Source organism: Anser cygnoides, chromosome 1 (genome assembly GCF_040182565.1).
Source record: "Anser cygnoides isolate HZ-2024a breed goose chromosome 1, Taihu_goose_T2T_genome, whole genome shotgun sequence".
NCBI classification, from domain to species: domain Eukaryota; kingdom Metazoa; phylum Chordata; class Aves; order Anseriformes; family Anatidae; genus Anser; species Anser cygnoides.
Genome location: NC_089873.1, coordinates 198,134,321 through 198,153,142, shown reverse-complemented (window position 1 = coordinate 198,153,142; position 18,822 = coordinate 198,134,321). Strand labels below are relative to the sequence as shown.

The window sequence follows — 18,822 nt, the reverse complement described above, 5'->3', positions numbered from 1 at the left end:
AGAAAAAGAAGCGTTTGACACAAAAAGCACTCGGAGTAGCTAAGGCTGCTGACCCACCTGTAAGCATCTCATCTCCTGCTTCCTGGGTCCTTGTGGGTAGGTCTCTGCTTAGGTATGTCCCTTTGTGGGTAGGTCACCCCAAGTAACTGACTGGCAGCAAATTTGTCAAAGTCCCCTTGCACACAGCTCTCTGGCTGGCTGCCTTTCTCCTTACTGCAGAACTGCAAGCACTCAGGTCTCTGCTGTAGCTCCACCCTGCCAAACCCTTCTGTCTCTTCAGCTTTCTGTGCCTGAACAAGCTCTATAGTTCACCTGGCAGGAACAACCTCCACATTTTACCTGTCATCTATGCTGACCCAGCCACCGTAAGAGTAAATGACATGCACATAATAGAAAACAAAGGTGTGAGAAGAAAATATATCCAAATACAGTCTGCCACAGCTTCAAAATAGTTGCAAATCTGCACCTAATCATCATTCATGTCATCAGAAGTATCTGTTGCCACTGTTTTACACTCTAAATCATATAGAAGACCAAGCCAAATTAGCTGCATTAGGCAAGGATTATTCAAAATTCTTAGTAAAATGTTTTTCAGTGTGTGGGTTAACCAGATTTATTTATTCGTTTCTTTGATGTGAAATCTGCCAGATGCTAGAAAAGTATGTAACAATGTTTTGAGATAATGTGTATATGCTCTTGCAAGTTTGATGTTTGTTCAAAAGTGATCAAATACTACTTTGTACTTGATTTCTCAATCTAAAAATAAATAGAAGGCATCTGGATGTAGAATTCCCTTGTGGGACTTGGCTCCACTTAACCTCAGTTTTGAGAGTATCTTCTTCTCCTTCACTGCTCCTCCTTCACTGCTCCTCCTTTAGACAATAACTCAAGAGACTGCATGGAATTATAGTTAATTGATTTTCCAGATGACATCATGAAATTACTCTTTATTCCATATGTGAGCTAAAATAAAGAAGCTCAGTGCTTATCATAGTTAACCTCAGCCACTTTTACCCTCAGTAGCACTGAAAGCTTGAAGAAGACCCTTTATGTTTTAATTGAGTAATAATGATAAATGAAACCTGTGTTAAGTGGAAATTACATTGAGCCTTGTTAATGGGAGAGGGACAAAAGGAGTGAAGCACTGGGCACATGCTGTGCTTCATTAAATAGTGAGAGGCCAACTTGACATCCTCCTACTGAAAAGATATTTGTTCATTAGTGTACTCTGGAGTAAGGGTAACAGGATCTGTAATCCGTGTGTCAGAGGGGAAGGTACTAACTGTGTATTTCCTTGTCATGCGGGTTGACTTTCCTGCAAACAGCATCCCATAGGCTCTTGCCAAATTATGGACAACAGGCTTAAATGTTCACTATTCTTGAAAGTAAATTCTGTGTATTTTTATTACTGGTATTTGTGGTGGTAAATATGTATTTTGAAAAAGTGGCAGTAGGCTATAAATTACTTCTTTCAGATGGACAGTCATGAGTAACAGAATTAAAGTTAAAACCTAGGTGTCTGGCTACAATTTTTTTTAATAAAAAAAAAAAAACCAGATGACTTCTAAACTCATTTACAACTTCTTTGAGATGGCTTATCCTTCTAAAAGAGCTAAATAAATGGAACTGTACTCTGACACTGAGGCCAGCTTGCACTAGATATCCCATGTTCCTTGTTAAATTTCCGACTGCCAAAATTTGGAGATAAATGTCTAAGTTACCTGTGTCCATGTGTTACCTACTAAGCATGAGTGCTCCCAGTACAATTTAATGTACCAGTGCAGATATAGCCATGATGTTCTGGCCCAAGGAGCTGCAGTCACACTGCAAAAAAACTTGAATTATCCCATCTCCTGCAGCGCAACACTCCTTTAGATGTGTCTGTGAGATTCAGGGATCTTATCCTAATCTTTGGCTGTGCTAGGAAATGGAGGGAATTCTGGAAATGGCAGGATTTACTTTGTCCTCACAGCAAAGAACTGTAGGTAGTACAGGCATTATAAGTGCCTGTACCTAATCTGAGTTAGTAGCCAAAGTTTAAAATACCGTTGTGCTTAAGTTCAAGGGGGCTTTCTGTTTAGACTCACTAGAGGTTCACAATGCCTGAGCAAAGGCATCAGAAATCAGATTTTGCAGTCAGATTAAGTACTGTGGTGTGACCTCTCCAGGATAAAGGATGCTCCACTTATCTGGGGATTGTTGTAGATTTCATGTATGGCTAGCTAAATCAAAGACTAGTGAATTCCAAAGTACATTATCTAATGGTATTGTGAGCATAGGTAATTGTCAGTTTGTGGACTGTTTTGACTTTTGACTATTTATTCCTCTCCATGTGCCAAGATGAATGTGTTTTCATCTTTTGAAAGTATGGCCCTGTAATCCTCGTCTCTGACCACGGCGAATTCTCTTAGGGATCAGCCTTCTTTTCAGACTCAGTGCCACTGTAATACCCACCTCTTCCCTGGCAGGACACCATTCCAAGGGATAAAAGGCCAGTGTTTCTTGCTGAAGGTGCCACCTTCAGCATTTTACCCCTTGTCTCTAAATCACTATTATTTTAGAATCCACTGTTCCTTTTCTTGTCCATTCTTGTAATAGAATCATCCTCCAGTGTTCAACTACATAAATTAACTCTATGTCTGAGCCATTGCCATTTTATCCAATGTCCTAAAGATAACAGGTATCAGAATAAAGATCCTATGATGTTACCAAAAGCATTTGTTACCTTCAACGAGAGCTCTGAAAGTAAAGGAAAATATGTTCTGTTTTCATGAGTTTGTCCAATTTTCTGAGACTGCTACTAGATTTAAGTTTTCCTTCAAAGAAAGAATGTAATACTGAATCCTAGTGCTTTACTTCTGTTGATAAAAATCTTTAGCTGTATTTCCTAAGCAGAATAATCCTCAAGATCTGCTTCTATCTCTCTATCCTATCAAAATGCTGTTACCTATCTAGTTGCTAAAGAAAATCAGTCTGCTGGAACATGAAGCAGAGATAGATGAAAATTAGACCTGAACATGTTCAAATTCAAAAATCTGTATTTTTTTATTGTATTTATTATTTTGTATGCTACATATGGATCCTGTTATATTTCATCTATGTACTGTGTTTAACTCCAAACAAAATAGTGATAAAATACTTAAATAATTATTTCTAATACTATCTCTCTTTAATTTAGGGCCACTTGGATTTACATGGGTAAAACATTACTGCACTTATGATAAAGGAACAAAAACATTTACAATGAGCATAGCTGAAACAAAATCTGGTGGAAAAGTGGTGAGTCTTTAGCACATACATATATGTACCATACTTTACATTAAGCATTCAGGAAGTGTTAAAAGAAAAAGATTTGGTGGAAAGAGTTTAAAGCTGTTTTCATACATGATGCAGTGTATATTTTATATACATACACAATATATTTAAATAATAATATTTCTTATATAATATATGAACCATATGTTAAATAACTCCTCTAATATAGTAGTTCCAAAAAGCAATCACATTTACACAGTAGTAGAATGGATGAGGTTTGAAAAAGAGCTCTAGAGGTTGTTTATTCTGGTCTCCATGCTAAACAGGATATCTGAATATTTCCATGATACTTAGAACAATATCCATTGCTCTTCCCTCATTCACTGAGCTATCTTTCACATTGTAGTTGGCTGTCAGGTTGGTCCTGCATGATCCTTCCCTTCATAAATTCCTGCTGACTACTCCCAGACTCCTTCTTGTTCTTAATATGTTTGGAAATGGCTTCTGGTACAGATGTTGCACCCATTTGTAGTTCCCCAGGTCATCCTCCTTGCCATTCTTGAAGATAGGAGTGACATTTGCTTTCTGACACCCCTCAGAACCACCCCCCTGTCAATTACCACAGCCTTTCAAACATTATCAAGAGTAGCTTCACCATGACAGCAGCCAGAACTAGGAGTTAGACAACTTTATATTTTCATCTACATGTGACAGAAGTATATGACACTTGTTTTAACATACAGCATTCAATCATATATGCAAATGTGAAGTTTTGAAGTTAAGGAGCTCTCTGAAGTATAACATTACTTAAATAACAAATAATATAAAAATACAAAAAAAATGACAGAAAGCAATTAAGTGTAGTCTTTGTATACAGAAAAAATACTGTAAACATTCATAAATATTTTTAAGCCCCAACATACTGCCTGTACTAATTTTGTTTTGTTTTGTTTTATAGAACGGCCTTGTCACAAGCTCACCAGAAATATTCAAGCTAAAATCTTGCATCAGGAGAAAGACGGATTCAATTGACAAACGGTTCTGTTTTGATATTGAAGTATTTGAGAGGTGTGAATTCTTTTCATTATGTTAACAAAGTAAATATAAATAAAAAATAAAAGCACTCACAAACAATATATAGTAATTACACTTGTAACAGGGACATATATTTCTCAATATGCTTGCATCCAGACAAACCTGGCTTTCAAGACCTACTACTTATTTGTTCAAACCTGTTCAATGTATTTATTGTCAAAGTTTCATATGGATTTCTTTTGTGTCTATCTATATTTCAAGTTACATATGCATCTTCACATTCCACATAAGTAATGCGCTGAGGCTGGTAGATCTTGTGGTGGTAGGGGGCTGTTACATCAGCATGTCCTGATCTCCTCATTTACTGGAGATATAATAGAAGAAATTAAATTGTTAATAGAAAATTATTTTTAGTAAATGTTGATAGAATCATGTATAGATATATATATTTGTCACATCTGTATTTTGCAGTAATATTAGTCTCTTGTGATCATGCTAGAGCTAAAGTTGAGATTTGTCCAATCTTGATATTAGGAACAAGGCTTGCTCCTCCTTGAATGGTTTGGTGTATGTGTGTCGATACATATTTTGCTATTTTATATTTTCCAGTAGCTTTTTTGCATGATTTCTAAATACAAGTTTAAAACGGAGGTCTTTGAGTGAAGGTGGAAAAGAACGGTGGTTTATTGGTTATTTATTTTTATGGTGGAAGATAAATACCTAGTAAAGGGTATATTGTTTTTATTTGTGAACCTGCCATAGAAAAACTACAGTTCTGGACAATCTGTTGAAGGTTTTGAGGAGAGATACACTGCATGAGTGTAGGAGCAAGACTTTTTTGAAATGGGCTGTCTCTTGGGCGCTCTGTGTTGGCAAATGAGTGAATTAATATCATAACATTTCTTAAAGAAGTTGCTTGTGTGTGATCACGAATATAGAAAAGATTCTTTGTGTTTACACCTCTGTTCATATAATAATTTTGGGAATGAAGATTGAAATTGTTTCCCTTATCCCTTCACTGGTTCCCATGAATATTTTTCTATGCAGTGTGAAAGTTTCGTCAAGAGAGAGAATATGGCACTTTTTAAACTTGTATCGCAATAGTTAGAGCACAACCTGCAGAATGAACAGTTTTCTGAATCGTCTAAAGCGAAAAAACAAAAACAAACAAACAAAAAAAACACACCTGCATCAAGGCAGTTGGCTTCAGTCGCCATACCTGACATACAATCTCAAAGTGCAATTTCTAGGCAACCCTTTTAGGGCATGTTTCTTTTGACCTATTTTGGATGTCCTTTGGGGGATTTGACGACTTTAACTCTGATTTTAGTTACTGTTTGAGAAAAAGAAATTAGTAACTTCGGTATGTGTGTATGTTTTTGACAGACCTGGAATCATCACACTGCAAGCTTTTTCAGAATCCAACCGAAAACTGTGGCTCGAAGCTATGGATGGAAAGGAACCCGTAAGGATATTTGTCATTTCCTTTTTATTTTTACAGCTTTATGACACACGTGTTAAAGAAAGAAGCCAGTATACATTTTAGACATAAAATTTATTACAATACAGTACAATAAAGGCAAATACAGTTCTGTTCTTCATAAAACACAATTGCAAATGCACAGTGAAGATAGGTACAAATTAGTGAAGTTAGAACTATTAGTGCATTTAGATCTTTATTTATAGTTGTGTTTTTGTTTTTGTTTTTTTTTAGGATATTTAGTGTTTCATAATAATAAGCCTATTGTCATATAAGGTTTGTGGTTCAGATTAAATTTGCAAAGTGATAGTTTCTACAATGGTAAAGACAAACCATCTTTTAGGCAGTGTCATGAAGTAGGCAATAAGTAACATCTTGAAAAGCACTGCAGAGAGTATAAAAATGTGTTGAAAGCTAGTAAGAGACAGGTTTATCTGAGATTTCTTCTCACTCTTAATCAGCTCATGAAACTGTCACTGAATGAGGTGATGCCAGACCTGTACCCAAGGGGAAAAAAATGGTTGATTGGTTTTATGAGATAGATAAGTGTTACAAAGCTTCCTGCTTGACTGAAACAGTGCAGAAATTAAATCAGTCTTTGTATAGATATTTAACCCATTTGCAGTCTGCAAATCTGACTTCTAACACGTTTTACGTGCCTATAAATTTAATGTTTATTCCTAGTCAATCTAGAATGTCAAGGCCTGAATACGTTTTTGGGACAGGTCCTGCTGGCTGTACGCCTTCTCCCTAGAGGTGCAGAACATCTGTGTATTTTACTCAGAGTCCAGCTGTGCATTGTTGCCCTCTCCACCTACTCAGTTCCTAACAAGGGGCTGCTGTGGAGGAAGTGAAGGGCTTGGTTGGCTTTCCCATAGCAGCAAGCTAATAAGCAGCATGTCACAGCTGCTTAAGAGCTATCAGCAAACCTAGCAATAAAGAACTTAAAGCTACAAACATTGACATTTCGTGAGTTTTTTTGTTGTTGTTTTTTTTTTTCCAGATCTACACACTACCAGCCATTATTAGCAAGAAGGAAGAAAGTAAGCACTTTATTTATGAGGATCTACAAAATATTCCTAGATTTCTGTAATGGCCTTATTTCTGGATGCGTGTTTTCTTTCTATTGCTATGAAGATACTTTAAGGTGTCTTTTTGTTGGATTACCTGATTGGGATATATGAAAGCACATCCTAAGTTATATAAACTGTGTGAAAGACTTCTCCTATTGTATTACTATCAAACATAAATTGGAAGAAAATTTGATTTGGTCAAAAATGGCAATATATTTAACAAATCTGCAAAAGATCTGTATCTGCAATCTGTATACCTAAATGTAAATATTATGCCTGTGTGTAAATAATATGCCTGTGTGTTGAAGTAATATCTGTATGTATCACATCTTTTGTTTGTAGGTATATTTGCATCCATTACATATACACTGAATAATAAAATGAGTATATGTAGAGACATTATGCGATTTATCTGTGTAATTGTATTATATTAACATCTGTACATAAATATGTAAAAATATTTTAAATATGTTTGGGTATATATAACAGAGAGGGAGAGAGAGATGTGTCAGATATTCCCAGGTGTCTTCACAGGAAGTTTATCTGAGACTCTGGAAATCTACAAGTTAAGCCAGTATGTCTGTTTTTTTATGTGATGGTGCTATTTTAATGGTGACAAATATGCTGCTATAAAATCTCTATTTAGTTTGATAGAGCAATTAGTGTTGAAGATAAAAGAATTAATGAGAAACACATTCACTCAAAATATCCTCAATAATTAAAGTCAATACCAAAGAATGTTTTTCCCATGTTACCACTTTAGGAGCAGTTATGTGCAAGGAACAAAGAATATTGTTGTATTAAAACCAGTGAAAATATTCTGGTCATAATGTTAAGTCCTCAACTCTTAAAACCATTTCCCTCAGCAGAGGGAAGGGAATTCAGTAATCTTGTAAAGGAACAACCTTTCAGTTCTATGTGTTAACTGATTTCTGAGAAAGATGGTAGAGTGTTTCCCTCCTCATGATGAGAAAGTTGGATCTTCAGTGCTAAAGATATATCTAGATGATGGCATTATTAGAATAAGTATCATAATCACATGGTCCTCTCTAACTGAAATGTGAATGTTGCTAAACATGGAGATTTTGTGTGTTGATGAGATGCAAAAATACTTTTCTTATCTTTCTAGTGTTCTTAAATGAAGCAGGTTTCAACTTCGTGAGGAAATGTATCCATGCTGTAGAAACAAGAGGTGTGTATTAAATCACAAATGATGTATTAGATTATTATGAATATTTTTCTCAAACAGTACTTTGCGTCTACATATGTTACAGCTCTGTTTTGGAATGTGTTCATCATTCAGTCTGCACTCTTCACATTTCATGGGTGTGCTTTATGCTTAAAACCATTGCCACAAGTTCCAACAACAGTCCTTAGCATATCACTAAAGCACTGGGTGGAGGGTTGTTTTGTTTTGCTTTTTTACATTTTCAATAGTTTTATGTTGTTTAGACAGCTTAACATACAGTTTCACACGTCGTTTAGTCTAGGTCTTTAATTTGTGTGCACTGAATTGTGCTTTTTCCTGATGAAGCTGAGACTCCCAACTTTGTTTTCTGGCGTGAAACATAACGAACAAAAAGTAGATGGTGTGAACACTCTCTGCTGGAACATCTTTGTGGTAGAGCCTGGTGTCTATCATTTCATCCAGTCATTTTGCACATGGTTTAGTCATTTTTTTAATGCTTAGAAACTAGTATATGCTAGTGGGAAAGTAGGGAAAAAAAAAAGTTATACTATTCTTGAGGCGATATCTTGGAACTCACAGTAAGCTTTTTGATAGTTCCCTTTCAAACAAAGAGATGTAAGTATATGGTCTTCCCTTAACAGAGATAATCTTATCTTGTCCATCCACTGAACTCTCAGTATGCAAGTCTGTTCTAATCCAAAAGCTGTGTGATCGCTCTGTGGAGCATTGAGCCCAACATAAATCCACTTTCTCAAGTAGCAGTGTTGTGTAGCTTTTGAACCACTGCTGACTCAAGAGATTGCATTGTTTTGAAAAAAAAAAGGTAAATTAAAAAAAAAACAACAACAAAAAAAACCTGCAGATCAAATATTAGAATGTTGTTTTCAAATGAAAATTTGCGATTTTGAAATGGTAAGACCTGAAGTAGGAAGAAGAACGTAATTACATAACAAAATTAAATCTACATATCAAGAGTTAGTTTTGAATATATCCTGCTAAAGATAAAAAGCTGGCATCCCTCCTAAGGGATGAAGGGATGAACTGTTATCGGTTTTGTTTTTGTTTTTTTTCTCCTCTGGGGCACACAACCAGAGTAAATGAGAAAATTATTTTTCTGTAGTTTTTCCTGAGACACCAGTACAACAAAACTTAATGTGGGTTGAGAAGAAGAACAGGTCATATTAAAAATTGCTTTCTGCTTTGGATTTCCAAGTACTGCTGATTTTAAAAGAAAGCCAATAAAATTATCATAAGTGGAATCCTGAAACACTATGTTTTGAATATCACACATATCATTATTTGCTCTTAGTATCTGTGCTATTAAAAATAAAACAAACCTGGAATCTATGGGTAAATTGGGTCTTGACTGTTTTTATTTTGTATGGAGACCATGCGTAACGTAAATTCTGAACTACAATGTTCCAGCAGTATACAATGTATGTTTTTATTTTGGGTACAATTATTTCTCCTATAGATGTCAACCAAATTTTAGCTGGAAGGGGTAATGTAGATGCATAGTAATTCCACTGAAGTCTAGGCAAGACAAACTTGTTAGCATGTAACGTGTTTTAAGACTGCATTGGGGTCTAATTTTTCACTTTTGCCAGTTATCATCTTGGTGTTTTCTAATATGTGTCATTTCTACGCAAGGGCTTCTGTTAATATAAAATTATGAATAGGATATGGCATGGAGTGGTGTGGATTCAGTGGAATGCATTTGTTAGTATCCCAGAAGAGAGCTCAATAGGATAAAGAAGTATTCAAGAATGTAATTTTACAATTTTCCATAAATAAATTTAGATGGTTTGAAAACATACACCAGGGATGCATCAATGTATATAGAAATAACCACATTTTCTCTATTTTCATTGTGCTTGTTTTCCCAATATAGGTATCACCATTCTGGGTCTGTACAGAATAGGTGGTGTAAACTCCAAAGTGCAAAAGCTGATGAATACCATATTTTGTAAGTAACTTAAGTGAACCTTTGTCTATAGCATGCAGCACATATACTATGATGCCTTTTGCCCTTTACTGTTGTACCCAGAAGAGCATCTTAATATTTACAGTTTTGTATGTACACTTACTACCACTAAATTGACTTTGCAGTCTTAAAACGAGCAGTCTATCCAACTAGTTTATTGTGTGCATTATTATTCAATTTCTCCATGCAATCATTGTTATACATGAGCAAATTAGTATTTCTTCTTTTAGCATTAAAGTTCTATTTATTGGCATCTATTTGGCATTTTCAAGAAGTGTTCCAAAATTTAGTTCTGTAACACAGAATAATTCAGCGTAATAGACAATTATTCTTGTATTTCACTTTTCATGCTAGTTTGGCTGTCTGATGCCCGTCTTCAAATGTCCAAGCCAAATAAATTACTAATTCTCTGTTGACTTGGTCTTACTTTACATCTTGATATAGTGCATATACTTACTGTTTACAGGTACTAAATATGAATGCTAAATTATTTTATTAATACTTTGGCAGGGATTAAAATATTTCAAATTGATCAAATTGGTAGTTAATCTGGCTAATAAATAATCAAATGACCTAAATGAATAATCTGTTAGCTTCTGTTTTGCTGCTTTTCTTGTCTGTCTGTTAGTCAAACCGTAACAATCCTAATTCAAATTTCTACCAGCCCCTAAATCTCCTCCTGATATGGATATTGATATGGAACTTTGGGACAATAAAACAATAACAAGTGGACTAAAAAACTACCTCAGGTAAGTATGATGAGCAAATCTCAGTATTCCTTTTATGGCCCATTAATCTTTTGCCTATTAGTATCATATTACATTTATTTTATCTATTAACATGGTAATAAGCAAGTATATAATCTTTTTTATGTGTAGCAATATGTCTACCGTTTGTCACAAACTTTTCTGCCTTGTTAAGATAGTCGTCTCTTGTATAGATGTAAATTTGGTAGAATATAATTAACTGCATGTTTTTATGTAAAATCTTTTGTGTAAACTACAAAGCATGTTTTTTTGAGTTTTTCTTTTGACTCCCTCAAGCTGTGTACCATGATGTTTCATGGCATCATGGTTGGAGTAGAGTAAAAATCTCTGCAGAAATGGTAATAAACTATTTTTATCCGTAGAAGTTGGTATCTTCACAAGCAGGATATCCCTCCCACATTATCAGTTTCTCTTAATTATTTTTTTTTCTAATAACAGCCAGAATTTTCAAGAGTGTTAGCATTTCTGTTATAACTCTTTTTGGGGTATCAATATGTAATGTTGAAAATAAACACAATTAGAAGTATAAAATCCAGATGATGAGTGTTCTGTGCCTTCTAAATAACTGGATGTCTTAAAGCGTTCACCTAACAAAGGGCAGAACATGAGAACATATATGGAAAATATGCTTAGGATTTATAGTAGAATGTGTGTTTAAACTTCATTGAAACAACTGGCTGTTGAAGAAATGTATCATATATCTTCAGAAACACAGCTCACTTCAGGTCTTGTATTTGTGAAATTAGAATGTGAGCTAGCAGTAGCTGTGTTTTTGTCTCCCTAAGACAATTCACAGGTTTCTTTCTGAGGAGTGTTCTTTCAGAATGTCTCAGGTTAGACTTTCAGTATTAAGTTTCATCATGCGTTTTTCTTGGGCAAAAGATTATTTCTGCAGCCCTCTGTACCTTGTCCTGCAGTAGTAGTATTCCTGTTCCATAGTATGGAAGTCGTAACATAGTGAGCCACTGTGATGAAGACAGTGCTGGTAATATTTCTCTTCTTAACTTCTATGGTGACATCTGGTTCACTTCAAAGAGATTTTCAGACTGTGTACACGACTGAGTTGTATACTACTTCTAATGAGTGAATTGGGTTTCCTGGGACATAACAATATACATTATGCAGATATTGTGGGCTATCGTAATGACACTTGTAAAACCTAAGCAGACTTTGAGTGATGCATCGTTTCAAATGTTCTTTTAAATATTTTTTTACAACCAGGTGTCTTTCAGAACCACTGATGACATTCAAGCTGCACAAAGATTTCATTGTTGCTGTTAGTAAGTAAAGTAATAAATACACTTTAATGAAAGTAAATCATTTCTGTCCTCTGATCTCCTCAGTTATTATCCCTGTTTTAATCCTCGGTGTAGTATTCAGTAATCCTGGCAAGGATTTGAGTTCTTCCATTTCACTGTATATGACAGCACAGTGCCACATGAAAGCCCACAAAACAGAAAAGTCATACTAGTCATACTAGATGAAGCTGTTCAGTGGTTTGTTCTGATCTTTTTAGAGCTTCTGTGTGATTGCCTCCTGCATGAAATTTTAAATCTTGATTTGTTTGTTTGTTTGTTTTACAGAGGCTAATAATTCCTTTATATCATTCATCCCTCTCATCCAGGGATCTTTATTTTCCCAGCTTGCCTTGAGAAACTGGAGAGGAGTGATAATTACCTCCTTATCACAAATGGAGTAATTAGAGAGAAAGATAGTAAAATTGTTTTTCTAACAACTCCAGTTTAAAATTTGAAGTTATTTCCTCATTTCCTCTTGCCTTGATAAAATACGCTCTAAAATTTTAGATATTTTAAATATCAAGGAGTAAAGTCTTGGATTCCACTAAGTACAACACTCAGTCAAAATTGCCACAGATTTCGTTGACTTTGGTATTGGTGGTAACTGCTTTTGTCAAGTTGCTTGAAATCCAGATTCCAGAATGCTCTTGTAATAAATATAATTGAATTGTACTCATCATTTTGAAGGTTAGTTGGTTTTTGCTCCCTGCAGTGCAAATATGTATTGGCATACGGGCACTGCTGCTATTTTTAGTCTCACTTTAGCACATTTTCTAATTTATCAACAATATCTGTTTTCTGTTTAATAGAATCGGATGATCAGAACTACAGAGTTGAGGCAGTGCATGCGCTTGTACATAAATTACCAGAGAAGAACAGAGAGATGCTGGACATCCTTATCAAGCACTTGGTCAAGTAATTCTTTATTTTCCTCTGTTTCATATTATTATAAGTTGCAATCATTTTTGCTTATAATTTGTCAGTATTGCCTAATCCATTAGGGCAGTTGTGTTAAGACAGTGCCTCTTGAAATTATATTTGATTTCTGAAATACAGTTCTCAGTGTAGCTGAATAATGCTTACTGTAGAAGCAAAAATAAAAGAAACACCATGATGAGTCACCAAAATGACTGATTATGTATAAAATAAACTTCATGTTTTCATTCATAGTTCCTAATAACTACAGGAGTTGGAACTAATTAAATTTGAGAAACATCTAAAATTATGCTAAGGTTGACAAGAAATTACTGTTTTGGCCCCCAAACCATTTCAAAAATCAAGACTAGACTGGTCCTTCATGTTTTATCTTATTTTTATTTGTAACAGCTCTGAGGTAGAATGTGCTTTGAAAATACTAATTTGAAGGATTTTTATTTATATTCTTGATGGCTGTACAAATGTGTCCAAACCCACTTTTGAATCTCCCCAGTTCCATCAGCTTCTCTGAGTCTTAATTAAATATCACGTGGAAAATATTTTTATTTTTTTGAAGAGATGATCTTTCATCTCCATTGAATTACCCTTAGCATGCACTGTGAGACAAAAAAAAAGACAAGTTTTTGTTCTCTTCTGTCTCTCCGTATAACTAGCTATGATTACATACCTTTATTATGTTATCATATATCCTGTTTCTGCATCAAACATTATTTATGTAAGTTTTTTTTAAGTTTTTTCATTTTCACCAACTTTTGCTGAATATTTTTGTAAATATGTTAGCATGCTTGGAATGTGATACTGAAACAGCAATTTTTTATTTAAGGCCCACATGATTGATGTATGTAGAAGATGTTATAAAGCACTCCGTATTGTTTTCATTCCATTCATTACGTCTCCACTGTTCTGCTTTTTGATCACAGCTTGAGCCACCTCTGCCTGCAGTACACTGCAGTGCAGCCTAATGCAGTTATTGATTTCTTTCGTGGACTTAAGAACATCGAAAATTTCTTTGGTGGAAATTATTTATCCCTTTATGTTATTTGTCCAAGGAGAGCTAGCATAATAGGGAACTGCTGTGAGTGCTTACACTGCAAAAGCTGTTTAGGCAAACCTTGCATCTCATTAGACATGGGGTGACCCAGAGAACAGGAGGAAAGCAAGTTTTGTAAGTTTCTAACAAAAGAGTTATTTGATTAGTTAAAAATACAATATTTGCTGCTTTCTAGAAACGTAAAAAGTAGGGACTTTTAATGATGAATTAAAGATTTTTGTAAAAGCTGCTAGTCTGAAGGCCACAAAATTGAAATATATCAATCTAGGAATTGACTTATCTGTAGGCAGATTTAGTTGCAGGCAAACATTTCTTTCTTGACCTCTTTTCCTGAACTCTTTATTCTCACTGTTACCTCAGATGCGTTTTCAAAGAAGAACATGTCTGCAGTATTCCCTTCTTTAATTGTTCTCTTTAGTTCTTGCCTGTCTCAATTTTGATGTGATTTTCATTTCTGATAAATTTAAATCTTTTGGATTTATTCTGAAAACTTTCAGTTTGTCTCTTTCCAACATTCAATTCATCCCTTCTAATTGCTCATATAATTTTCCAGCTGTTGTTTATGCTAGCAATTCTAATGATCCTGAATTCAAAATTAGTCTTTGGAATGTATTAGTTATTTTACTTCCTTCTCTTTCCTACCCGTGTGGAGATTTTTCACGGAACAAATGATACGTAGAGTGCATAACTTTATGTAAATGGATAAATATGAAGAAAATAATCATGTTTTTTTTCATTCTTTTGTTTAAAATCCCATTTTGAAGTGTATGTCCTTTTACTGCATTTATTTTTTCTGTTCAGTTCCTTTGCATATGCTCTTATGTCTACATAAAAATAGTATATGTGTAATGGTGCCTTATGAGAAGAGGATAATATTTTTCTTCCTTGGTTTAGGTCTTAAGGCCCTTAGGTTTCTGCCTACCTTGACTTCTGTGTCACTGTGCACAATTAAATAGGATCTAGATGTTGTGGGATGGAGCTCATACTAAAAACAATCAAAACCAGCAAATCCTGAAAAGCACTCTGGAGAGAGGTCGTGCTGCATGAATATACACTCAGTCAGCAGCTAGGCAAGAACTGGAGGTTTGGTGTTACTTTAAGATAGGAAACTCATTTTTTTGTTTTTAAACCTTCCTAATTAAATTATCAGCTTGTCTACTTTGAAGAATGGATCATTCTTTGGTATAATTTTATAGCACCATACCCTTCTATAGTAGATAGCCTGCAATCTGGTAGTATCAGAGATTTACTGAGGATACATCAAAGAAAGAGATTTTGAGGAGAAAGCAACTGCACATTAATAAATATCTTATGGCTACCTGAAATGCATGATTGCTTTGGCCTCTACCTATTCAGTAGCCCAGCAACAGTAGGACTAGGTCAGAGGAAAGTGCTTATCAAAATGATCCATTTACAAGCCTGTTTGGTTTTTTTTTGGTTTTTTTTTTTTCATTTTTGCTGGAAATTGAGCCTTCGAGATGCTTTGCAGAAAGTCCTTTCTGGTTACAGTGTTATTAAATTCACCCTTCCTTTTATTAGCCAAGCTACCAAATTTGTCACCAAGGAAACCCAAACACAGTACAAACACTACTTTCTGTCCTATGCTGTAAGACTATGTTTGTGTAAGAGACCTTAACAATTATTGTGCAGCACAAAGCAGACTAACATTGCATAAAGCTTTTTTTTTTTTTTTAGGTTTTCTAACAGACTTAGAGCTTAGTTATTCAAAATTCCATTTCATTAAGACACTAGTAGACTTCCCAAACACCCCTCAGCCAAACGTAAGATCTATTACAGAGAAACTTACATGGAAATAATTGGCTAAAAATATGCTTTAACAAGGTAAAAATTTACATGATTAGGCTTCCAAAAAACAATCTCTGCCACTGTGTCTAAGTAAAATTTGGGGATGTTTTTAGGCCTAACTTAATGAAACAAAATAGGAAATGTAAGAAGACAGGTATTTATTTTTCTGCAGTTTATATCACATTATCTCCTGTACAAACCTCTTTCCCATATTTCTTCTGATTCTCAGTGTAAATAAGGTGCTAAAGCATTCCTGTTCTGATTATGAAGGCAGTATTTACTTCATTATAGAAGTAATTCTAGTCTAGTTCACCTCTCTACCGAGATAACTCTACTGTTCATTCCCTCATTCAGTGTATCACTAGTGCCTACCCAACTGTGAGACTGAGAGAGGGTAGTCTGTGAGTCCAGATATGGGTTTGATCCTGATCCTTTCAAAATTTCCCAGCAGCTATGGGAAAATCTGTCTTTTTGTCACTGGCTTTCTAATCTGTAAAGGGATAGTATTTGTGTAATTTGCTACCAAACTTTGACATCAGACAGATCATTTTGCTAGCGTTTGTATCACATTAAGAACAAATCAAGATCCCTGAGAGTTTTATTGGAAGAAAAGCATGACAGATGTCTCCATAACCTTGATTAATGAATGCTGTCAGAGAAAAACAGAAGATATGGTTTGCTCCTACCTGCTCCTTCCAATGTTTTATAAATTTTACTGTTTCTTAATTTTAAAAGGTACAAGGGTTATTTTACTTATTTAAGAAATGGATAAAATAGTGTTTATCAGTTTGACAATAGTAATAGATAGCAGTAAGAAGGAAGAGGAGAATGTGAATGAGTACCTCTGACTCTATTTAATAGCAGATTCAGTAAGATTAAGCATTAAGGCAGTTATGAAAAATTTACTTGTCATTGTATTTCTCGGACATGTAAGGCAATGGGGCAGCTGTGACTCAGGAGTCACTGCCGCTTATTTTGAAGAATTTATGATGATGCAGATTTTATTCAGTAAATCTTATTTATAAAAGAGAACTTATAAGGAGAAAAAAGGATTTTGACGATTACTGATAGATGGCTTTCATGGCTTTTACAAGGCTAGTGTATTTTAAAGACAGAAGATGTCATTATGATCATCTGGTGTTTTATCTATACCACAAAAACAATGACACTGACCCCACTGCTCCTATGTTCTAGAGATATTTAGAGATCCGATTGCAATTTAAGTGTTTTCAGTAACTGTTTTCAGTAACTAAGTTTCTTTCCTTTGCATGAAAGCTAAGTACACAGTTGACCTCTGTTATCACCTAATATTTTCAGTCATTTGAGTAATAAAGTTCCTGTATAATCATTGGAGATAGAGAGGTTCTTATGGTTCCTAATCTTTAGATGGACTGGATCTCTCTGTGGCTACATTCAGAGATGGTTCCTTTTCCCTATCAGTTATGTAAGGAACTTAGATGCTTACTCTAGGAAGACTTTCTTATTAGCCACTAAATTATTGTAAGATTGGAGCCTTAATGGAAATACAGTACTGGACTAGCTTTTAACTTGAGTAAATTTAAAAATGTTAAAATATTTTTAAAGGGGAGGCATGAATGTGAGATTTTGCCTGTTAGAGTTGTAGTTTAGCACAATTATTTAACTGCATATCATTTCTGTTCATTTAAAGGGTATCATTACACAGTCAGCAAAATCTTATGACAGTATCCAACCTTGGTGTTATCTTTGGACCAACTCTGATGAGAGCCCAAGAAGAAACTGTGGCTGCCATGATGAACATTAAGTTTCAGAATATCGTCGTTGAAATTCTGATAGAGCATTATGAAAAGGTAGTAGGAGCTTATCTGAATGTTTTGTGATAAAATGAAACTGAGATCTCATTTTCGTTACCATCCAAAAATTCTTAAGGATTGTCTGAATTCAGCATTTGTAGAAGGTTATTGATAGAAAGAGTACCTTTTTCCTACCCCATGCTATGGACTGGTACTCCTAGCAAGATTTTTTGGCTATGAAAGGTATAGATACAAGACATAATCTCCTGTGCTTTGAAGGTGTAGTTCTGAATCTTCATTAGCTTTCTGAAGATTGCTGTGTCCTTCTCATATCTAGAAACAAAACGAGAAGGGCATACTTTGCTCCTTTGCTCTTCCATCTCTCACGCTAGCAGTATATTGAGGTTCGCTCTGAGTGAACTCATGGATTCTCCTGTGTGTACACTTTGTGCATCAGCTCAGAGTCTTTCTGACTGTTACTGTCTTTTGGGGATATGCTAGCTGCACAGTGGAAGTCAAGGCCCACCTACTGTCATGAAACCCCAGTCATCCTTCAGTTCCTCTTTTCACAAGCAGGGGATCTCGAGCAGAATCCCCATTTCTCTGTGCTCTGTCATTTTTCAAGTGTGTAGATACTACATCAAGCTGGTAAAAAGAAAAAAAAAAGTTTCTTAGGTGACATTTTATCCCTAGTTACAGGTTTTTAACTTATCAAATCTTTGGGATTTGAAAGTTCCAACATTGAATTTCCTCTCCAGAAAATTACCAGCAAATTCAATACAAAGACCACGGTTACACAACCAAAATCACCCTTGCTCTATTTCTCTGCACTGAGACATGTTTTTTCACTGATGTGATACTTACCAATTACTACTATGTTTTTAATATACTTCAAGAGCATCTCAAGTCCTCTGTTAAAGTATTTTCTACTATCAAAGTATATTTGCTTCCATCCACTTTTTGAATGGCACAAAGGTGTCTTCTCATTGTTCACCCCATCCTGTTCTAAGAGTGCCCTATTTATAAGGAATCCAGAAGTCCTTGCAGAGACACCTTTTGCTTGGTATTTAACCTACAATGCTTAGCCCTTGCTCCTTACACTATGGAGACTGAACACTTCTGATTCCTTCAGTAGCTTAACAGAACAGGCAATCTTTCTCTGTAGAACCTCTTCTC

The 18,822-nt window shown here is 35.0% G+C and overlaps 1 protein-coding gene across 1 annotated transcript in view; it reads left to right on the top strand.

The window, feature by feature from the left end:
• ARHGAP42 (Rho GTPase activating protein 42) overlaps window positions 1-18,822 on the top strand; it is a 169,774-nt gene that overhangs the window by 128,799 nt on the left and 22,153 nt on the right. The window contains exons 9-18 of the mRNA XM_013178134.3: window positions 3,179-3,279; window positions 4,214-4,323; window positions 5,677-5,755; window positions 6,774-6,813; window positions 7,973-8,035; window positions 9,924-9,998; window positions 10,681-10,765; window positions 12,005-12,063; window positions 12,891-12,996; window positions 17,544-17,703. Coding sequence (XP_013033588.1) covers window positions 3,179-3,279; window positions 4,214-4,323; window positions 5,677-5,755; window positions 6,774-6,813; window positions 7,973-8,035; window positions 9,924-9,998; window positions 10,681-10,765; window positions 12,005-12,063; window positions 12,891-12,996; window positions 17,544-17,703 — 878 coding nt within the window. The remainder of the gene's footprint in view (window positions 1-3,178; window positions 3,280-4,213; window positions 4,324-5,676; window positions 5,756-6,773; window positions 6,814-7,972; window positions 8,036-9,923; window positions 9,999-10,680; window positions 10,766-12,004; window positions 12,064-12,890; window positions 12,997-17,543; window positions 17,704-18,822) is intronic.